At 42.8% G+C, this 23929-nt stretch overlaps 1 protein-coding gene across 1 annotated transcript in view; it reads left to right on the top strand.

Moving 5' to 3' along the window:
* Ppat (phosphoribosyl pyrophosphate amidotransferase) overlaps positions 1 to 23929 on the top strand; it is a 41103-nt gene that overhangs the window by 8868 nt on the left and 8306 nt on the right. Inside the window, exons 2-8 of the mRNA XM_006997351.4 lie at positions 12969 to 13035; positions 13824 to 14030; positions 19052 to 19164; positions 19265 to 19410; positions 20854 to 20926; positions 22563 to 22714; positions 23082 to 23209. Coding sequence (XP_006997413.1) covers positions 12969 to 13035; positions 13824 to 14030; positions 19052 to 19164; positions 19265 to 19410; positions 20854 to 20926; positions 22563 to 22714; positions 23082 to 23209 — 886 coding nt within the window. The remainder of the gene's footprint in view (positions 1 to 12968; positions 13036 to 13823; positions 14031 to 19051; positions 19165 to 19264; positions 19411 to 20853; positions 20927 to 22562; positions 22715 to 23081; positions 23210 to 23929) is intronic.

Here is a 23929-nt window from a genome sequence, read left to right as displayed (position 1 = left end):
TTATTGCAGTCACCTGACTGGGAATGTGTCCAGTTGCTTACTTTTAAGAGTTCCTCTTCCTCTTAATGAGCGGCGAACTAATTTCCCAGCATTCTCTACTCTCAAATAGTTCACAGTGTATTTAGTCTAATTTGTCAGGGACAGGGCTAAATATCTCTGTTATCAGGAAAAAGCAACAAGTTTTTCACAGAAAAAAAAAACCTTGGCATTTCTCAGGCTCTTACTGTATTCACTGCTTTTTCCTTGTTACTCACAGTTCCTTGGCTTTCAAAATAACCTTCAGATAACTCTTAAACAAGAGAATTAATACGTAGCACATGATGGTATATGTTAGTATATCCAAGTAGGAATACTTAAATGATTAGAGCAATTAAGCATGAATTGACAAATTACTATTTTGGTCAGGACTTAGAAAAAAATTGAAGTTAGAAATGTGTTTTTCAAATAGTAAATTACAGTTGGTTGAGTAAATAATAATGGTGTATGGATTTTATTTTTAGGAGATTTTTTTTTTTCCTGATAAATGCAAAGAGGAAAGTTCTTACAGTTTTGTTAAGGTCATGGCCGGGCATGGAACAGTTCTCGGGGGCCTGCTTCTTTGGATCCAGTCAGTTTCTTCATAAAAATCTCGATTTTCTTTGAAAGTTGACATTTTTCTTATGTAAAACTCCATATTCATTTTTCAAATTCTTTTCGGTTTTTCGAGACAGGGTTTCTCTATGTAGCTTTGGCGCCTTTCCTGGAACTCACTCTGTAGCCCAGGCTGGCCTTGAACTCACAGAGATCCTCCTGCCTCTGCCTCCCGAGTGCTGGGATTAAAGGCATGCGCCACCACCGCCTGCTCTCCTACCGTATTCTATACCAATTTAGGTATGATAAGGAAGTTCTGAGGTAATATACAATGGAGATCTAGCTTCCCACTACTTAAGGTAGCATAGATTAAACTGAAAATACCAAAAGAACACTTGAAATCCAGCCCCTACACCCTGTACCCAACCTGCTAATCCTTTGAAGTGTCTTCTGGGGTAGTGTTCATAGTATTTTCCTCTGTTAGGAAACAGAGTAATGGTTTAAGTTTAATCTGTTCTTGCAGTCGAAGGTTGTGCTGAGCCACTGTGAGGGCAAGCTTCTGTCCTCCAAAACATGACCTTGAGTCTAAGAACATTGACATCTTCAACCTCGCTTTTAGAGGGCCGTGTGGGAATTGCCTCCTTCAGCATCTTCCAGTATTTCGACTTGACCTCCAAGGCGGCGTACTGAACTTGGGACAGGGGTAGTGTTCTCAGACCATAACTATGGATATTCCTTACTGCAGAGAGTATGAAGAAAGGACCGCTTTAGTGGCTTTTGCAGTTTTCCTGTTGAAACAGTATTCTGTGTTCACCCAGAAGGGTTTGACTAGGCAGATTCTCAACCATAGATATTTAAAGGAACTGCTAGTCTTTTTTTTTTTTTTGGTTTTTCGAGACAGGGTTTCTCTGCGTAGCTTTGCGCCTCTTCTGGAGCTCACTTGGTAGCCCAGGCTGGCCTCGAACTCACAGAGATCCGCCTGGCTCTGCCTCCCGAGTGCTGGGATTAAAGGCGTGCGCCACCACCGCCCGGCGGAACTGCTAGTCTTAAGCCCAGTAAATGTCATGGGTTTATCTGGTGTGCTGGTACATGTATGAGATGTTGGCAAGTCAGTCAGTTCTTTACACCACGGGTGAAGCACTGTCCTGGGATGACATTCTGAGTTAAGTGTCGAAGTGTCTGCTAATAGTACTTTTCTTTATCTCGGTTACGTTTCCCTATACTTGGGGCACTATTTTAAAAATAGTGCACTGTGTGTGAGCCGGCTTTCTGGAGCCCACTACCTATGGTGGGACGCCTTTCTCAGCCTGGATGCAGCGGAGAGGGGCTGGGTCCTGCCTCAACTGAATGTACCAGGCTTTGCTGACTCCCCATGGGAGGCCTTGCCCTTTTGGAGGAGAGGGTTGGGGAGGAAGGCTGGAGGGGAGTGGGAAGAGGGATGAGAGGGGAATCTGTGGTTAGTATGTAAAATGAATAAAAGTTTTTCTTAAATTAAAAAATAAATAAAAATAGTGCAGTATGTAATGAAGTATCTTGAGCAATATAGATGTTTATAAAATTGATTTTAATAATTCTTTTTTGAGAGAAGGTCTCTCTATGTAGCCCTGGGTGTCCTGCAATTCTCTGTGTACACCAGTCTTGCCTCAAACTCACAGAGCTTCATCTGCCTCTGCCTCCTGAGAACTGGAATTAAAGGCATGTGCCACCTTACCTGTAACTAAAAAATGATTTATATTAATAAGCCAATGAGGCAAAATGTAGTTAGGAAGCCTGTAAATATATGTACTAGTAGGTATGAGGAGAACCACTGCAGACCAGAGCCCAGCACTTCTTGTTAAGGACATATTTGCACAGTGAGACCAAGATGAAGTTTAGATTGTGGCAAAATCAAGACCTCATGATAGGCTGCATTCTGAAGTCATGCAGGGCCACTGAGTGAAATACAGTGACTTTGTCATAGTGTCTCCCTGTGTAACCTTGACTGGCCTGGAACTTGCTGTGTAGACCGTGCTGGTCTTGAACTCAGAGATCCACCTGCGTCTGCCTCTCAAGAGCTGGGAATAAAAGCATGCCACCCTGCAATCCCCATTCTTAGTAATTATGTTGTGTAAAATTGACATGAGTTCTGAACCATTGCTTCTAGGGATTATATAGGGTTGGAATCCTATATGCCTCTGGTTATGATATTTTTTGCCATAGATCAATATGTAAATTTTTTCCCCCTCTTTTTCTAGACAGAATTTCTCTGTGTAATCTTGGTTGTACTGGAACTCCCTCTGCAGACCAGGTTAGCCTTGAACTCAGAGATCCTCCTGTCTCTACCTCCCAAGTGCTGGGATTAAAGGCATGTGCCTCCACAGCCTGACTTCAATATATTACTCTTTTTTTGTTTGTTTTTGTTTTTCGAGACAGGGTTTCTCTGTGTAGTTTTGGTGCCTGTCCTGGATCTCACTCTGTAGACCAAGCTGCCCTCAAACTCACAGAGATCCACCTGGCTCGGCCTCCCGAGTGCTGGGATTAAAGTTGTGTGCCACTACCGCCCGCTCAATATGTAACTTTTAAGTGTGTTCCTGCTTAATGTAATGAATTCATTAACATTGAATTCGCTGCCAACAGTGGCTGTAAGTCACGCCTGAATGAAGGTTATCTGATGTCTTTTCTCCCTAAGGTTCAGCAAAGCTCCTGACTCTTAGAAGCCCTAGATAGTGTGGTAGCACAGCACTCAGAGCATTGTTCAAATAAAAGTCACCCCCAAGTGTACAAAAATGTGGAAAAACATGGTGGTGCATGCCGCTTGGGTGGCAGCGGGTGGATCAGAAGTCCAAGGTCATCCTTAGTTACATAGGGAGATAGAGGCTAGTTTGAGCTACGTCAGACCCTCTATAAACAAACAATTAATTAGAGCCTGTACACTGGAAAATGTACTTGTTTTTCACGTGTTAGTGAAGTAATCTTACCTCAGGAACATAGTTTAGAAACTACATTGACTTCTCAAGTATATTTCAACTTTTTTATTAATGTTTTTCCAGCTTAGGTTCATGGCATTTCATTTTTATTCTGTTAATACTCCTGGAAAGACCAATATTTGAGGAAGGAATTCTCTGGGGCAGATGTATGTGGGTGTTCATTTTTCAGTGTGAGACTACAATCATCAAAGCTAGAAATTTAAGATAAAACAAAACAAAAATACACAACAACCCTTGTTTTACACTATGATAGCTAAAATAAAGGCAAAGTCTTGCGCTATCTGACTTGAACTGGGAATGCCTGTGTCAGGATATTGCAGATAGCAAAGGATCCTTGAAAACACTCCAAGAGTTGATTTTCCCATTGCAGACGTAGTAAGTAATGACCAGCTGTACCCGCCTACTGTACCAAAGCTACATATGTGCCGGGCGGTGGTGGCGCACGCCTTTAATCCCAGCACTTGGAGGCAGACCCAGGCGGATCTCTGAGTTCAAGGCAACCTGGTCTACAGAGTGAGATCCAGGACAGGCACCAAAGCTACATAGAGAAACCCTGTCTCAAAAAAACAAAAACAAAAACAAAAGGCTACATATGCTAGTGCAGTAGATGGTTTCACGGGCTTTTTGAAGAAAAGTAAGTATCTTTTCCCATCAATGAAAAACTTAAGTTTAAAATTTTTCTTTTAAGTATAAAGGCTCAGACAAGAAAGAAAATACTATTCTGGAATATTTATTGAAGGCAATGGCTGGAGGTTACCTTGGTAAAACAGTGGGTTTAGCAAATGCCTGGTATACAGCAGCCAAGGGGGACAGGAGGAAAGGGATTACTCAGCGATGCTTAATAGTGAATCCTCATCTCAAAATGTGCTCTGTTTTGGGGCCTGATAATTTTCAGACCTCGTGGAAATTTGGGCATCTGTTTAAATCACTGTAACTGGGTAGATTTTTTTTTTTTTTTTTTTTTAAAGATTCTGTTGGGAAGGTGAAATGGTTCCATCACTGGAAAACATTTATACCCCAGAGAATTGAGAACAGGTTCAACATAAAGTCAGATCCTTGCTGAGGATAAACAGTGTGCAAGCTCCTTTATAAAACTTAAACACATGATCGTATGACCTACCAGTTCCATCCTGTAACCCCCAGAAGAATCAGAAGCAGGAACCCAGACATTTGTGTACTCCTGTTCATAGCAACATTTTAAAAAATAGCCAAAAGGCAGAAAGAACCCAAATGATCGTTGACAGGTGAATAGCTATGCAGATTATGACACAGATTTATCCTAGAACATACACGAACCTGGAAGACAGTATGCTAAATGAATTAAGAGATAAATCATTATGCAATACCGTATACATGAATAATCACACTGATGAAAACAAAGGACAGTGGTTATCACATAGAAAGAAGAATGAGGAGTCACTCCTTATGGATACAGATATTTCAGTTTAAGATGATAAAGAGTTCTGGAGCTAGAGTGGACGTGGTTGCATGGAGGTGTGAATATACTAATGCCACTGGCTGCAGTGGAAATGGTTATTTTATATTTGGGGTATTTTTCCACAATGGAAGAAAAGACTTTTACCATAACAAAGTACTCGTGAGAACCAAAACAGAGGAGCTGGAGAGATGGCTCAGAGGTTAAAAACACTGACTGCTCTTATAGAGATCCTGAGTTCAGATCCCAGCAACCACAGGGTGGCTCACAACCATCTATAATAGGATCTGATGCCCTCTTCTGACATGTAGGTACATATGCAAAGCACTCATAGAAAAATATAAATAAAAAAATCAGAAAGAACCAAAACAGAAGCAGCTCAAGGGCTGGAGAGATGGCTCAGTGGTTAAGAGCACTGGCTGTTCTTACAGAGGTCCTGAGTTCAATTCCCAGCAACCACATGGTGGCTCACAACCATCTGTAATGAGATCTGGTGCCCTCTTCTGGCCTGCAGGCACACATAAATAAATAAATAAATAAATCTTGAAAGAGAGAGAGAGAGAGAGAGCGCCAGCTCAAATATCCATCAACCAATGAATGAAAAATATAGTATATCCATAAGACAATATTATTCAACCACAAAAGAAAATTGAAATACTGATCTGGCTGCCATGTGAATGAAAATTTAAAAAAAAAAAAAAGTTTATTTATGCCGAGCAAGGTAGCATACGCCTTTGATCCCAGCACTTGGGAGGAAGAGGCAGACAGATCTCTGTGAGTTCAAGGCCAGCCTGGTCTACAGAGTGAGTTCCAGGATAGACTCCAAAGCTACACAGAGAAACCTTATCTTGAAAAAGAAAAAAGAAAAAAAAATATTATGTATGCAGTGTTCTGCCTGCCTGCATGCATTCCTACAGGCCAGAAGAGGGCACCAGATCTCATTACAGATGGTTGCGAGCCACCATGTGGTTGCTGGGAATTGAACTCAGGACCTCTGGAAGAGCAGCCAGTGCTCTTAACCTCTGAGCCATCTCGCCAGCCCTGTGAATGAAATTTAAAAACATGATTCTAAGTAAAAGAGGCCAGGCACAAAGGGCCACGTGGTATGATACTATTTATGTGACATTCCTGGAGTGGTTGCTAGGGCTGGTCAGGATGTTCTGAAATTAGATACTTGTGATTGGTGTGACTTTGAATATATGAAATGTTCTGCGCATGCACAGATATGCCCTCTGCTGGCCATCTCAGTGCTAATTTTAATCAGAGGTTAGTGCCATTTTTAATTTTGGCAAGGCATTTTAGTACAGCCAAGTTTTAGGGTTAGTCTCAGGTGAACAATGTGGCCTTTCACTTGTGATTTTTTTTTTTTTTTTTAGCTTGAACATCTGAGTAACCTTCAAACGAGATCCATTTCCTCATGCAGCACCTGTTCAGTGTACCTGATTTCACCCCTCCAACTCAGAATTGACCCAGGACTGTCCTTTAAATAGCCATGGCTTGAAAGAGCACAATATACCAGGGAATTCCAACCATAGAAATGGCAGCTGAGACTGGAGATGAATTGAGTCAGTTTTGTTTCCTCTTTTGTCTGTGCTTCAAACCCAGGAGGAAAAACAAATCATTCATTTAGATCCAAAGACATGGTAATTGTGACGGCCATTCCATTTTACTAGTGTAACAGGAGGAGACTGGGAGCTTCTGAGTGTGGCGGCCTCACTGTGATTTCCCAACCCCAACTATCATTGAGGAGACTTAAGAATGAATGTAGGTGCTGGGCTGGAGAGATGGCTCAGAGGTTAAGAGCACTGGCTGCTCTTCTAAAGGACCCAGGTTCAATTCCCAGCAACCACATGGCAGCTCACAATTTTCTGTAACTCCAGTTCCAGGAGATCCCTCACCCTCAAACATACATGCAGGCAAAACACCAACGCACATAAAATAAAAATAAATGTAAAGACAAACAAACAAACAAAAGGGTGTAGGTGCTGACTGACCTGATTGGAACCTGCTGAAATCCAGTGGTTCTCAGCCTTCCTCATGCCCCACCTCATGACCTCATCGAAACACAATCTCCAAAGCCATCCCCACAAAGACCCTCACTCTGGGAGTTAGGGCTCCAATTCATGAATTTCCTGGGAGCTGGGCGAGGCATAATGAAGTTTATTTATAGTGATACCCTACAGTAATATTTTGTCTTACACGCGAAAGCAGGCTATCACTTTACCTGTGTCAGGACTTGGTTTGACGTTAGAAAGGCTGTCTTCTGATTTACTGGGTCATCCTTAGGGACTTCTCCAGCAGCGACTGCAGGAACATAAGGAGATATATAGTTTTTATTTTTTTATTCCCTCCCTTTCAGAATTTCACCTTCAAGTCACTAATGCTCCGTGATTGTTTGCTTTTAGATTCCTCACCTTTAAGCATCATTAGGTCATTAGCAGGTATTGATGATGTGTTCATTTCTAAACCTTCTGACATAGTCTCCATCTACCCCTTCCAGCACCGACATATCACTGTACAGCCTGTGGGCAACTTTATCAGTAGATGCCTTATGTTTTATTTTTTTTAAAGATTTATTTATTTATTATGTATACAGAAGAGGGTGCCAGATCTCATTACAGATGGTTGTGAGTCACCATGTGGGTGCTAGGAATTGAACTCAGGACCTCTGGAAGAATAGTCAGTGCTCTTAACCTCTGAGCCATCTCTCCAGCCCCTTACGTTTTATTTTTAATGCGAATAGCTGCATACATAGCTAACACACTTTGTTTTCTACTTCCTTAGGGTTGCCTCATTTAAATCACAAATCAAATCTGGAGAAAAGTGTGCAGTAGAGGTCTTAGGACCACCTTGCCTCAGCCTCCCATTTTAGGCAACAGTCTCTGTACTTGGCTGCTTCCAGGTTCCATCCATCCTCTGAGAGACTGACTTAGAAGTTGCCTCCTGACCCCTGGTCCAGAACTCATTCAGTTAATTTTATGTTACTTGTGTGTGTGTGCATTGTATCTCTGCTGTTTCAGCTGGATTGATTTTTAAAGAGCTTTTGTGATGTTTCATAGAAGACTTACCCACCTCTAAGGATTTCTTTGGTGCCATTTTTAGATTTACTGTGTTGTGTAGTTGTCATGGAATCTTGCCTTAACTTCTGTGATCTGAAATTGCATATTGGCTTTGAAAATTTTATCTATTTTAAGATTTGTTCTGAAAAATCCTACTTTCTTTCTTCCTTTGTAATTATGTAAAAGATTTTTTTTTTGCATTTTACAGGAGAACAGTATGCATTAACTCTATTTCATTATCAATTCAGCAACTAGTTAATATAATAACACTTACTAAGGGGCCTACCTCACGGTTCAGTGGGTAAGTGGTATGCAAGCCTGCTAACTAAATTCACTCCCAGGAGCCCTTGTGAAGACAGAAAGAAAATACAAATTCCATCGTTGTTCTCTGACCTCCACATGTGCCCTGGGACACATGCCCTCCCCCCCATGTAGCATATATTCAACATAATAATTTAAATAAGTGACGTTTAATGAAACCCGGTTAAATCAGATTGTATTGTCTTATGCAGCTGAACCCCTTATGATGTGATGACATGTTAAAAACACCTCCCCTCCCTACCTGTCTGGTCAGCACCTGTGGTTCATTCTCCATCTTGGAATTCATGCTTTTGTGATTTTTTTCTGTTTTGTTATTTCCCAGACATAGCATTCAACTCAGTGAAACATTTTTCCTAGTCATACCGAGCGAGGCCTCGGCTACTCTCACAGCCTTTTATTCGTGTTTCGGATTTTCGGACTTTGTTCTGCACTGCTCCCAGTCTCTCTATTCCAGTTTTCTGAAGCCTGCTCGCAGTTTGTTCAGATGTCTTTTCATGTCTCACTGTTCCTTCTAGCTGCTGTTGTATAGTTTCTTCTGACCAGATGCCTATCAGAGCCCAGACTTCTGGTGTAGTCCGGTGTTTTCCTTCTTCATTTGCTACCGTTGGAAATAGAGTTGAATTATTAGGGGTTTCCATTATTGATGTACAGATACCTGCATCCACTGGAGAGAGAAGAACGTATATGGATTGCATACGTCAGACAAGATACATAAGCAGATAGTGTATTATTAAGTCACTTCTCCATAGGGATGGGCTGTTCTCTTAAGGTACAGAAATGAGCTAGCTAGCATCAGTAAGGGTTTGAAGTTAATTAAAACATGCATGGCTTCACTGTGGATTTACTTTTCGATGTAAATTTGTCTTGTTAGACCCCTAGAAAGCTGCTTTGGGCATGTTTGTTATTGTGTATAAGCTTAGCTCTGACATTTCTTACCTGAAATAAAGAGTAAAGCTTAGAACCTACAAAGCCAGTATTTTTAGGAAACTTGCATTTTATTGAAGAAATGATGTGACTCAGAAATGATTATTTTTCTGTATAGATGGATAAAGAGGGAGAAATCATTAATCCTAAGTCTCTATCAGGGAACAAAATGTCTATTTTTCTTACATCTACTTTCCAACCTGAAAGTAGATCGGTTTCAGTATATTTTGGCCTGTTCTATACCCAGTTCACTGCCTGATGCAAGAGGTCTACACTAAGAGTCCCCGAGATAGGGTCCCTGTGATCTTGTGGTGCTGGTGTTTGCTTGGGAGACAGATTTCTCCCGCTGAACTAAGGAGGAGAGAATTGGATTGGCGTAACTTATAATTCCTGTAGATTCGGACACATTTTATAACAGAGTGGTATCATTTAGATTAAATAGTCATGTGCAGAGGGCTGGTGAGATGAGTGGGTAGAGAGACTTGCCGCCGCCAAGCCTGAGACCTGTTTGATCATCTCGACCCATGAGGTAGGAGAGAACCAGTGTCTCAACACTAAAACGGTTTAAATCCCATTTAACGGGTAATTGAGACTAAGTTGCAGGTAAGGAATATTCCAGGTTTAGATTTAAAACTCTAAAATCTAAATTTAGATTTAAAACTCTGCTTTAGAGAACCAAGAGGGCCACGTGGTGATGGCACATGCCGTTAATCCCACTCAAGGCAGAGGCAGGCAGATCTTTGAGTTTAAGGCCAGCCTGGTCCACAGAGCGAGTTCTGGGACAGCCAAAGCTTACACAGAAATCCTGTCGCAAAAAAAAAAAAAAAAAAATCAGAAAGAGTTGGGGAGAGAGAGAGAAAAGCAAGGGGAAGATGATGAGGCCCACAGACAGGTCCCTTAACTTTACTAGGATAGTAAAGATACTCAGTAAAGAAGGATAGAATTTTCTAGTTCTTACCTGGTTTTATGTTCCCAGAAAAGGGCCCAGTGTAAACTGTCAGTGAAACAAGAAAAGCTCTTGTGGTCATTTGTAGTGTGAATCATAAAGTTGAACAGAGGCCACCATCCCAGAGGTTTGAGGCTGGAAGCCTTACTGTTCACGGAAACAAATGAGCGGGCTCTTGGCCACTGTTGGAATATGGTCCAGACTGATTTCATTTAAAACACGAGGCTTACATGAGATGCCGTTGACGTGAGTCGTCAGTTATAGAAGTAAGTCTAAAGATGTTCCTACTGTGAGTAAGTAAGTGTCAAAGTGTCAGCTGTGGGGTTAGGGTCAGAGTTCAATTCCTAGTCCTGCAAAAGAAAAAAGAAAGATAGAGGGAGGGAGAAAAGGAAGGAATTGTCCTATACACCATTATAAACAAGTGTGTCCAACCTGCAAGAGGTTAACTGAGAAAGGACTAGCGGTGTGAGGAAGGATGTAGCTCAGGGGTAGCTGAACTGAATAAGGTGGAGGCGGGGGAGGAAGGGAGAGACAGAGAGAGATACATTGGAGTTGGTAGGTTTTAGAAGTTAGTTTTTCCCTAAAACAAGCAAGTAGCAAAAGGGAAAAGAGGAGATTTCACAGCCGCACTCGACACTCGTATCTGAGTGGTGGCACCCGGTACCATCCCTTCCTGGTTCACCAAATTCTCTTGCTGGATCCATCCCTAGCTGTGGAGCCTGGCTCTGTGTGCAGATGCTTGACCACGATAAGAGACAATGACGTAGTCCACAGAGACGTGGGAAGTGAGCTACTTACAGTTTTGACCAAAGCTGGAGAGAAGTCTGTCTGTTGACCTTGCCTGTAGCCTGCAGTGACCCGACTGATCGAAAAGATGAAATAAACATACGTGGATCTTTATCCTAGAAAGTGGATATATTCTGGTATCCAAGGTTCTGGCAGCCAGCCTGTTTTCATTCCTAGCATTCAATTTCCTGGAGGAACCTTAATTCCTGGGGGCTCCATTCCAGAATTTAGTCTTTTTGTTTATACATTTGGGAAGATGAGAATATTAGAAATTTCTGTCTTGTTGGGGGCTATATGAAACACATAACTGGACAGCATTTTTGATACATTCTAAAATTAAGTCCTAAAGTATCTTTCAAACTTATTTATATTTCAAAGCCACATCAACCATAGTTGGTACAGCAATTAGTGCCATTTTAATGTGCTTTTACTTTATTTGAGATGTAAGAAGTGATGGTATTGAACCTCCTTTTGAAATCCACCCATACCTTGTGCAAAAAGGTATGTTGGATTTTTTTTTAATCTTGATATTTCAGGCTGTATTTATCACATATACTCAGAAATTGTAAATGAAGTGAAAACAAGAATGGCATTTTTCTTTTTACCTTCGGTAATCTCTCGGGCGGTACTTGAGTCCAGGGTTGCCAGGCACCTGCTGTTGCCATCCTCCTCCTCCTCCTCCTCTGTTAATTATGTGGTGGGTTCATCCTGCAGGATTGCATCCAAATCATAGAAGAACTTCATAGTTCTAGAGCTGTCTCCTGAGTTGTGGGCATGCTTAACTGTGCTGCATTCATACTTGAGATTTTTGCACGACACTGTTTCCAATCTCTGCATACACCTAGTGATTGCAACTTTGTAGCAATGTAAATAAATATTCCTTTATTTCTCAGTGTTCCACAAAGTTGTTTTCCTATATTTCTTTCTGCCCAGACACTTAGTAAAGCTTTAACCTCCTCCTCCTCAGTCCAGTGCTGTCCAGCTCCACCCTCCCTGTCGAAAGTGACCTGGAAATGATTCGCTATTTGTAGCTAACATTTTGTTTCCTAGGAAACCAGAAGGGTGGTTGTAGTAAGCTCCCGAGAGCTTGACAGGATGTAGTTTAACTGGTTCAAGCTGCCTAAAGGAGTAATTTAAGAAGGTGCCAAAGAAGCAGGCTTGCTGGTTAAATACCCTGCATCTAAATGATTGCTAATCTTACTTGTTTGGGCTTTAGGGAAAAAAATTACCCTTGGAGTAAAGGGAATGAAAACTATTTTGATGTATTTTTTCCTTATATAATTTTTGGCTTCACTAAAAGTGTTGATTTTTTTTTTTTTAATGACTTGGAAATGGTTGGCAGTGTCTTTGGGATTCCTTTGTTAAGGTTTATAGCATCACATTTTGTGTTGAAGTGATAACTTATTGGTAAGGGTATTTGTTATTGCAGGGGAGGACTCAAGATCTGTTCCCAGCACCCATGGCAGCTCACAAATGTCTGTAACTCCAGTTCCAGGGGGTCCGACACCCTCCTCTGGCCTCTCTGTAGAGGCATCCATGTTGTGCACATACATTCATGCAGGCAACACATCCATGTGCAGAAAATAAAAATATAACTTAAAGACCATTGTTTCACGTTGGGGTGATGGTGCACACCTTTAATCCAGTATTAACTCTCTGAGTTTGAGGCCATCCTGGCATACACAGCAAGCTCCGGAGCAGCCTAGACTATGTAGAGAGATCCTGTTGCCAAACAAATGGGGGCAGGGGTGTTGGATGGAGAAAGATTCAAAGTGTGAAAAGCAAAAGACATAAATATGAATGGGCGTGCTGATGAGCACCTGCAATCCCATCACATGAGCACCTGCACTTCCAGCTGGTGAGCACCTGCAATCCCCGAGGTGTGCTCATATGTGCTGATGTGCACCTATAATCCCAGGAAGCTCGCTGATTTAACAGATGATCCATTTCTTTGCTCACAGGGGTCAGGAGAGTGCTGGTATTGTAACCAGTGATGGGAGTTCAGTGCCTACATTCAGGGTGCATAAGGTAAGTTTGAGCATTCAAAACTGATGATGTTAGAGATAACTGTGGCCAGCTGGTCATTAGTATCTGGGCAGGGGGTAGTCACGTGGTGCGCATCTTTAATGCCAGGACTTGGGATGCGGAAGCAGGTGAATCTCTGAGTTTGAGTTTAGTTTGTTCTATATAGCGAGTTTCAGGCCAGACTGGACTACATAGTAAGACCCTGTTTTCTAAATAAATAAAGTGTGGGGATGTGAATAAAAGTGCAGCTAGAAGCAATTAGATAAGTCTACTAAGAAGACTTATGGATCAGCCATCTAGAAGACTCTTGGGTCAGTCTATCTACTTCCAACTTTGTGTCCTCACACTTGTCAAATTAGGATGGATTTCTTTCCCAGTGATCTTTTGCTAGACCAGCTCATTCACGCCAGGGGGTCATCTATTTAAATATTTTTAAGAAGCCTTGTTTTTTTTTTTTTTTAAATGCCAATTCCAGTTAATATTGGACAGATTTCATTGTCTAGTAGTAAAATCTTATTGCTGACTATCTGTCCTTAACATTTCCTAATTAAGAGTTTCATAAGATAGAAGTGCCGATGCTGTGGCAGTCCTAAACACTGAACTGCTCACTTGGAAATGAATTTAATGTGAACGTCCAGAGTCCAGTTTAAAAAGTGAATTCATTCGATTCCTGGCGCACAGAGAAGAACGGGAATCAGCTGTCTAGTTGGGATTGCCCGAGCGTAGTCTTGTCACTAGCAATTCCGGTTTCCGTTTTCTCCTGACATCCACTTTTGCTTTGACTTCTCAAGGGAATGGGTCTTGTAAATCATGTCTTTACTGAAGACAATTTGAAGAAATTATACGTCTCGAATCTTGGAATCGGTCACACGCGCTACGCCACGACGGGAAAGTGCGAGCTGGAAAACTGCCAGCCGTTTGTTGTGGAAACCCTTCACGGGAAAATAGCCGTGGCACATAACGGGGAACTGGTAAATGCAGCTCGCTTAAGGAAAAAGGTAAGTTGTTGTTCACGGCGCTGCGGGTGTTAGGATGGTTAATGAAAAGACATTGGAGAGCTCGGAAAGGGCGTCTTCTAACTATTGCCGCCTGTTACCTCGGTTCCAGAAGCCATTGCATCAGAATTGCCCGGCATGCTTGCTCTAATTCCAGATTCTGGTACTCCCCAGGTGACTGGAAGCAGTACCACTTCAGTGCTGTGATTTGGGATGTTGTTTATGTTGTCAGCAGCATGAGGAATTACTGTAAACATCCCCTTATAATGTTGTCCTATGTTCAAAGTTGGTGAGAAAGAAAAACCAAGCCATTGATCCCTGTGTCCAAACTCAGCACTGCATAATGCTAATGCATAATGTTATGACCAGACCTTTTTTTTTTTTTTTTTTTTTTTTTTTTTGGTTTTTCAAGACAGGGTTTCTCTGTGTAGCTTTGCACCTTTCCTGGAGCTCACTTGGTAGCCCAGGCTGGCCTCAAACTCACAGAGATCCGCCTGCCTCTGCCTCCCGAGTGCTGGGATTAAAGGCCTGCACCACCACCGCCCGGCCAGACATTTCCTTTCTTTCTTTCTTTCTTTCTTTCTTTCTTTCTTTCTTTCTTTCTTTCTTTCTTTCTTTCTTTCTTTCTTTCTCTCTCTCTCTCTCTCTCTCTCTCTCTCTCTCTCTCTCTCTTTTCTTTCTTTTCTTTCTTTCCTTCTTTTTTTTGGTCTTTTGAGGCAGGATTTCTTTGTGTAGCCTTGGAACCTGTCCTAAAACTCACTCTATAGACAGGCTGGCCTTAAACCCACAGAGATCCATCTGCTTCTGCCTCCCAAGTGCTAGGATTAAAGGCGTGCGCCACCACCGCCCAGCCATGTGGGGTTTTAAGATAGTCAGTTGGTGGAGAGCGGAGAGCTCGTTCTCATGAGACTACTGCTCAGTTCGGATGCCCACTCCAAGTCTAGGCCCTGAGCACTTAGGGCCTACAGGCTGCAAATTGAGTTCCCACATTCCCTTCTTGATTTCATTTGGTAAGGAGTGGCTCATGGAACTCAGGAAAATGCTTGATTTATGCGGATTGATTTATTTTAAGAGACATTATGGAGGACACAGAACAGGTGAAGAGGCGGGTATATAGCAGGATTTGTGGGAGGAGACGTGAGGCCTCGGTGCCTCTAAAACCACTCTCCAGGAACCTCCATTTGTGCTCAGCCAACCAGAAGCTCCATGGACCCAGTCCTTTTTTTTTTATCTTTTGTGGATTGGCCTTTGATGGTCAGCCTGACCTCTGGCATCTGTTCCCTCCTTGGAGGTCTGGTCTAAGACTGAATGTAGCCCTTTAATCACATCACTGGTTTCCATGGTAGCTACCCTCTATCTTGAGACATATTATTATTATTATATTATATTATTGTACAAAATACATCTACTTTAGTGGTCAGGCAGTTTTGGGATCGTGTGCCAGGAAAGATTAGGCTGCAATCAATGTGCTGCATTTGGCTTTTTAGCTCTCCATATCTCTCAAGTGTGGACAAAAGTTATTTGGAGTAGAAAGTAGAAAGCTGTCTCTTCTGAATATGTATAGCCTTCTTCCTTGTTAGCCCCTGAATAACCTGCTGGTAGTTTACCTTGTGTTCGTTACTGTAAGAATAGAAAGGGGATTTTCAGTGGCTTTTGTTGGTTTGCGGTTCTGGGGGTTGAACCCAGGACCTTGTGTGTGCTAGGCAGCGCTGTGCCGCTGAGCCATGTCCTCAGCCCCACACCAGTGTCTAAGGGACCTGAGCACATGCCAGCCAGTGGAGCTATCCCCCATGGGTGTCGGGTGTGGATCTAGCTAACTAAAACTCCTCCTGCCGCCATCTCCCGAGTACTGGGATTACAGGCATTTTTTTCCCCTATCGGAACAACATCATGAAAATGCAAGAAGAAAGTCGAGTATAGACTCAGAATTCTCTGCCTGAAATGCTTAGGAGGGAGATCTTTCAGATTCTGTAGTACTTGCACATGTTGAGATGCAACCAAGTCAACGTGAAGCTTATATTTCATGGTACAGATGAAACATGTTAAATAGGTGATTTTGTATGATTTTTTTTTTTTTTGTCTTTGTTTTTTGTTTCTTCAGCTGCTCTGTTGACGTAGAAATGACGAAGGTACAAAGTGCAGCTAGCTCCCTGAGTGTCAACAGTTCTGAGTCTGTGGTGTCACGGCCCTCTCTGCTGTTAGTGTTATTACCGCTCTGGGCTTTACATGCCCGTGACCCAGCATCTAGTGTTACAGCCCTGAGCTTGGGGTGTTGGGTAGCCAGAGTTAGTGACTTGGCAGCACTTTGGAAGCCTTCCAGCTGTCCCCAGCTCTCTCTCTGCCGTCCCTCACCTTCGCTGTCCACAGCTCTCTGCTGTCCCTCACCTTCACAGTACTTTGCACTGTCCTTTTTGTTTTGTGGGTATGTGTGTGGGTCTGAGTGCATGTTTTGTACCCTGTACATGAGTGATGGTGCCTCTGGAGACCGGAAGAGTGCATCAGATTCCTAAGTGCTGGAGTTGCTTTGAGCTGCCTTGTGGGTGCTGGGAATTGAACCCAAGTCCTCTGCAAGAGCAGCAAGTGCTTTAACCACTGAGCCATCTCTCCAGCCCTTTCGCACAGTTCTTTATAATGCTCTGAAGTCTTTTGTAGCCTGTGGTCCTGCCCACCCCCTTGAGCCCCTTAGCCTTCTTCTAGCTGTTACTGGGTGTCCCTGGAATGAGAAACCCCAAGGGACCCCCTGTTCCCTGTACAACCAGCCCAGCCTACTGGACCCACACAGAAAGACCTTAAGTAGGCAGCGAAGCTAATCAGATGGGCTAGCTAATCAAATTGGCGGTGCTGCGGCCCAGAGGCCGTACACAGGAAGGAACTGTCCCAAACGGATGCCCAGGGCCTGAGAGCAGCCTTGCTTATTTATGTTGACTAGCTGACTTGGTGCAGAGAGGTACTGCCCCTGCGGGGCTGAAGACAGCTGTGAGGAGGTCTGGAGGTTATCTGGATGGCTGCAGGCTAGATTGTATAAAGGTTGTCTGAAGCTATCATGGCCATTGTAACTCTTGAGGGTTCTTGGCAATTGAAGTGTACCCCTTTTTCCCCCACTGAAATAAGTCTCTACGGGTGTCCACGGTTGGTCTGAGTCTCCCTGCAATTGTCCTGACCCATTTATTTGGCAGCTCTCAGGATTTTCCTGAATTTGGTAAAAGCTGAAGTTGTGGCCATCAGCTTTCCCAGGAAACACCGGGCCCTGCCTATCAGGGCACAGAGTGTTTCTCACAGCCCTGCCATATCTGGGGGCCACCGAGATAACAGTAGCAGCTACAGAGCCCGTTTCTGGCTTCTGTTTCTCCTATCCTCAGGCAAATACAAGGTAGCCCTTGGGTAACCGCTGCACTGACCAGTCTCAGGAAGGGGCTGACAGCTGTCAATCATGAGGCTGACTGTCCAGTTCCTGACAGTTTCCTCTATCTAAAGAAATAAATAATTGATTACAAGGAAGTTGCTGCTCTTCATGAGCAACAGGGAGGCAGGTAGCCTCAGTGAGGGCTGGGGCCTCATGATCTGATTCCCCTTCAGAGCCGTGTGGAAACTTAAAAAGGTTCAAAGTTTAGAGCATTTTGGGGTTTTTGGATCAGGAAATACTCTTTATATTCTTGAAGCATAAGAAGGCATGTGACAAAAAAAAAAAAAAAAGAAGGCATGTGATGAAAATGAGTATAAACTTGAAGATGATAAATATGAGAAAATCATAAATTGGAAACAAACCACAGAAAGCTAAAATCCAGTAGTCGGGGCAGAGTGCTCACTCAGGCAGCCAGTCCAGGGCACACCGGGAGCTTCCTCTCTTAATGATGTCCAGTTTCTGTCTCTGCGTGATTGTTTCCTCTGTTTGTTGCTGATTACACGGCATCTTTATATTCCTGGAAGCTCCTTTTGATCTATTTATACCATTCATGTACTGTCCTCTGCTTTCTTCAGTTCATTAGATTCTAGTGATGCTCATTTGATAACCTCAGGACCAGGCGCTGGTTAGTCACAGCATGCATTCATGTCCACACACATGCACATACACACGTACGTGCACGTTTTGTTTAGCATTTTTAGAGCTGATGTTCCACGTACGATAGATAAGTAGTCACAGAGACTGAACGATGGTGAATTGGGGATTTAAACTATCTAGGGCCCAGGCTTCGTCGTTACTCATCGTCTGTTTTGTGTTTTAGCTTTAGGAAGCTCCCGCCGCTCTGCTGTGCCCTCTCCCTGAGCAGTGGCGTTGTCGTGGCCCTGATACACATTTCTGTCCACAAATGTAGACAATCACAAAAGTCTAAATATGAAGTAAATTACCAAAGTCGACTGCTTAGAAATAGTCATCACCAAGAATTCAGTTGTAAACAATACATAGCTCATTGTTTCCAGACATGGCCCCTTATCTAGGTATTAGGTTCAACTTTACACATTGAGCTGGTTGCTGAAAATGATTTTTAGTATCCACTTAAATTATTCTGTCCATGTTTGCGGTGCAGCCTCTGGGTCAGTCCTGTTCAGACTTTCATGGTGATAAAGTACACTCAACCAATGTCTCCAGTGTTTAATGTCTCCTACATTAAAATGTCATTTAAAATGTTGATTCCTGTCAGCGGTCAGAAGTATGGCTATTCATTGATGCCACCAACACACTGGGTGTGAGAGTCATTGGTGCATTTTGCTACTCTTTGGAAGGAGGGATGCCCTACTTACCAGGACTATGGAGGGTCGTAGAAAAGGGTTTTTCTGCTTACGCTCTGACTTAATTAAGGTTTGCTATCTATCTGCTAAAGCAGTTCTTTTCTGCCTAGCTCTGGAGACTGCCCGTTGCCCCCCAGCAGCGGTCCGCGGTCGCGAGTATACACGCACAGCACGTGCAGTTAGTGGGGGGTGGGTTGTAACTCAGTATCTGTAACGCCTGGCTTCTGTTACTGTGTGCTGTTGGACAAGAGGCAGAGCATCTAATGGTCTAATGAGGAAACTTCTCTCTCCCGTAGCTTCTGCGCCATGGTATTGGGCTTTCCACCTCCTCTGATAGTGAAATGATTACTCAGTTACTGGCGTATACCCCGCCTCAGGAACGAGACGATACCCCAGACTGGGTAGCAAGGTAACTGTATAACTAGCCTATGCTTGCAGCTCCGGCGACAGGAGCTTTCCTTGTGCGTGTTTATGGCCAGAGTGATTCATTCAGTGACTTGTAATTCCAGAATCAAGAACTTAATGAAGGAAGCGCCCACGGCGTACTCTCTGCTTATAATGCACAGGGATGTCATTTATGCAGTGAGGGATCCGTACGGAAATCGCCCTCTGTGCATTGGTCGTCTTATTCCAGTTTCTGATATAAATGACAAAGGTCAGTAGGAATTTGATATTCATGATGCTTTTCAAAATCATTGTTTCTGTTGGCGAGTCTCAAAATCCTTCCCCTTTCTCCCCTTTTTCTTTTCTGAGCTCCCCAAATCTATGGTTACGGGAAGCTTGTGGACAGGAAGAGAGGGCGCAAAGAAAACACGTATCTTTTTATTCACTTTGTTTTTTTAAATTTATGTGAATGTACATACTTTGTATGTGGGTGTGTGCTCCTGTGCTGTTTTTGGAGGCCAGAAGAGGGTGTCTGGTGTCATCTTCTGTCACTCTCGACCCGTTCCTGTGAAGCAGGGTCTTTCCCTGAACTTGGAGATTTCTGGAAGCCTAGCCTTAGTTAGAGTTATAGGTATGTGCAGGAAGTCAGGCTTATTGTGTGCCTGCTGGGATTTGAACTCTGGTCCTCATGATTTCACAGCAAGCACTGTAACCCTAGCTGTTGATATTTCTAAAAAAAAAAAATGTGTATATGGGGTGGAGGTAGGTGTACACACGTATGAAGTTGGCCAGAGGTCAACTTCAACTATGGTCTTCTGTTGCTTTCTACTTTACTTTGTGAAACAGGATCTCACTGAAACTGGAGCTCACCATTTTGAGCTAGGGTGGCTGGCCAGTGAGTTGTGTGGGTCTCTCCCAGAGGGGTTACAGGTGACTACTGGCATGCTCAGCTTTGAACTGATTTCAGTCCCTCCTGTCTGCAGAGCGGGCACTGTACTCCCTGAACCGTCTCGCTAGCTCCTACCCTTAGTTTTGAAGGTCTTTTTCTTTGGCTTTGTCTGACTTTTCAGTGTATTTAATACTATATTCCTTTCTCTTTTGGTCTTTTTGAGTTGCCAGTTCATATCTTTTGCCTAACTAACCTTTTTTTTTTCTGCAGTGATTTTTCTTTACAACCAATCATCTATCTTGTTCAAACTATGATATCATAATGCTAGAAGGAATCTTGGATTATTTATTGTCTTTTTTACCTAAGTTGTGTAGAATACCTGCTTTTAATGTGATGATAATAGCAGTTTTTATCTATTGGATGTTTTGTTATTCTCACAAAATAGCCTGTCTCTTTTTTTTTTTTTTAACTCTTTTTAAAAAATGATTTTACATCTTTGTGTTTGAATGCACATGAATGATGGGGTATACGGAGGTCAGAAGACCTCAAGCAAGGGAGTCTGATCTCCTCTGCCACATGGTCCCCTCCCAAGTTGTCAGATTTGACAAAATCCCCCTTGTCCAGTGAGCCGGTCTCAAGGGCCCAAAAGCCTCTTTAAAAACCCTCCCTGTGGGGACTGGGGATGTAGCTGATTGATACAGTGCTTGCCTCGTCTGTGCTAGGCTCCTGGCTTCTATCCCCGGGACTCCAGACAAAAACCAAACACAAAACAAACAAAGAATTTCCCAAACCTGTTTACTAAATTGATTGTCTTGTGATTTATAGAGAAAAAGTCTTCAGAAACTGAAGGATGGGTGGTGTCTTCAGAATCTTGCAGCTTTTTATCTATTGGTGCAAGGTAAGTTGTAGCCTATTAATCATTTTTTTTTCTTTTATGCATTCATGAGAAACTTTTTCTGCCAAATTTGATGATACATGCCTGTAGTTCTGGCTTTGAAAAGTCTGAGGCAGAATGATTATAAATTTAAGAAGAACCTGAGTTATATGTATAGATACCCCGTCCTCCCTCCCCAATAAACAAAAAAACAGATGAGACAAGGGGAAGAGGGAGAGGAAGGAGCCAGAACTCTTTCATTCAGGCATGGTGACAGATACCTAAAATCTGTCCAGAACTGGCTGGTGGGGAGGTGATGGATATTTTTTGTTTCCATGACCTATTTTCTTGCCATAAGAAAGCATTTGTGAATAGTGTGCGTAGCAGTTGTACTGACTTTAATGTACCAATACTACCTTTTGGCTCTGAAAATACTCTTTCAAAATGCCACAAGTCTCGCTTGATTTCTTTTTTTAGTGTGCATGTGTTTGTTTTTGATTCCAGGTCTCACACTAACTCAGGCCACCCTGGAGCCCATGAGAGCTGGGAATGCAGGTTGAGACACAGTGTCTAGTTCCCACAATTTAGTTTGTTTATTTCCATCATGACATGTATTTATTTATTTATTTGTGTGGGGATCTGAAGACCATATACAGGACTCAGTTCCGTTTGCCCTCCTTGTGGGTTCTAGAGATCAAACCCGGGTCTTTAGGCCTAGTAACAGGCATCTCTACCCACTGAGCCATCCCGCTGGCCAAACACTGGCTGTACAGAGTTGGGACTTGGGCTGGGCAGAAGGTTCAGTGGGCAAAGTGTCCGCTGCTTGAGCGTGCAGACCTGAGTTGGGATCCCCAGCACCCAAGTGAAAGCTTGGCGGCTGCTGTAGGGACCCCAGCACCTGGGGAGCAGACTGGGGAGGGTCGTTTGTTTGTTTGTTTTGCGTTTGTTTATTGTGTTGCGAAGGGCACCCGTGGAGAGGTCAGAGGACAGCTTGTGAGAGTCAGCTCTTTCCTTCTACCGTCTGGGCTCCAGCAATCAATCCTCGGGCGTGGAAGCAGGTGTCCTCACCCCACTGAACGATTCCAGCTCTTTAAGTCATGCTATTAAGAAATAAGTAAAACAAAATAATAATAATAATAATAATAATAATAATAATAATAATAATAAAAATTTAAAAAAAAAAGAACTAAGTAAGCCAGGCATGGTGGTGCACGCCTTTAATCCCAGCGCTTGGGAGGCAGAGGCAGGCAGATCTCTGAGTTCAAGGCCAGCCTGGTCTACAGAGTGAGTTCCAAGACAGTCAGGGCAACACAGAGAAACCCTGTCTCCAAAAAAAAAAAAGAATTAATTAAAATAGTCTCTCTGCTCCTCTTCCTCAAAAACCACGCAGTAACTTTCAGGGTGAAGTGATAATATAGATTATACTGTATACACCGTAAAGATTGGACAGTGGGCACATGAATGAGAGTACTTACTGGCTCCTTTATTTAAAAAAAAAAAGTCAATAAAATATTAAAGCCCTTGTTACTAAAATTTTGCAAAATGTGCATAGGAACAGCAGAGTTACCGAGTTTTCTTTTGCCTTTTAAAAACTAGCGCATACTCATTGTATAAAATGACAGGTTTCACGGGTATCTTCTCTCTGTTTGTGTCTTTGAAGATATTGCCATGAGGTCAAGCCTGGAGAAATTGTAGAAATATCCAGACATGGTATCAGAACTCTTGACATAATTCCAAGGTCTGAAGGAGACCCCGTGGCTTTTTGTATCTTTGAATATGTTTATTTTGCAAGACCAGATAGTATATTTGAAGGTAAGTACACTTCTTTTCTTTGACTGTTTGTAAAAATCTTCATTCGTCTCATTGAAACAAGACAGTTCTTGGCTCAAAGGCTGATGTGGCTCTTGGGAGGCATGTGGCTGAATGCTGTGAATATGTTACTGAGCTACAAATCATTATTGCCCTTCTTTTCCACTCTTAGCTTCTGTGTTTCTCTCAGTAATAAAGGTTATAATTTTCAAATACATATTAAGGTGAAATTTCATAAATACCACACAGTTGTTTCTGTACACGTTTGCTTTTCCTTTTCTGTCCAGTCTGTACAATCTTAGCCCCAGCTTTTTAGAATAGCGATCTTATTCTCAGTTAAGACAATTTGTTTCTTTTCCAAACATTCCAGACCAAATGGTCTATACAGTCAGATACCGCTGTGGCCAGCAGCTGGCGATCGAAGCGCCCGTGGAGGCAGACTTGGTGAGCACGGTTCCAGAATCGGCCACGCCTGCTGCTCTCGGCTACGCAGCAAAGGTATTCACTTTTAATTACTATTCCGTGAGTTGGTCTTCTGGCAGTGAAATAAATGTGGACCACAAAGGGGGAAATGCACCAACTTACTATAAAAAGGGAAGGTTGGGGTCTAATGTTGATTCCTGTGCAAGAATTATTAGCCATTTCTTTCCACAAAAAGTGGGCTGAGGGGGCTGGAGAGATGGCTCAAAGGTTAAAAGCACTGGCTGCTCTTCCAGAAGCCCTGAGTTCAATTCCCAGCAACCACCTATCAAAGAACCACAATCAAAGCTCCTAACTATCTACAGTGGGATCTGATGTCTTCTTCTGGCATAAAGGTGTACATGCAGATACAACACTCACATACTTAAACAAATAAATCTTTTAAAAAAAAAATAAAAACTTTAAAAAAAAAAAAAGTGGGCTGAGAAGTGGCGTGGTGGGTGGAGGCTTTTGCTGCCAAGGCTGATCACATGAGTTTGATTCCCAGGACCCACATGGTGGAAGGAGAGAACTGTGAGTCGTCGCTTGACCTCCATAAAAGCCCTGCTGTGCATATGCGTGTACGTGCTCATGCACACACACAATTAGTAGTTTTTAATCACCCAAGACTCAAGTGAGTTGTCCTTGACCTCCATAAAAGCTCTGGTGTGGGGGCTGGTGAGATGGCTCAGAGGTTAAGAGCACTGGCTGTTCTTCCAGAGGTCCTGAGTTCGATTCCCAGCACCCTCATGATGGTTT

Source organism: Peromyscus maniculatus, chromosome 10 (genome assembly GCF_049852395.1).
Source record: "Peromyscus maniculatus bairdii isolate BWxNUB_F1_BW_parent chromosome 10, HU_Pman_BW_mat_3.1, whole genome shotgun sequence".
Classification (NCBI taxonomy): Eukaryota; Metazoa; Chordata; class Mammalia; order Rodentia; family Cricetidae; genus Peromyscus; species Peromyscus maniculatus.
This window is presented reverse-complemented; position numbering and strand designations above follow the sequence as displayed.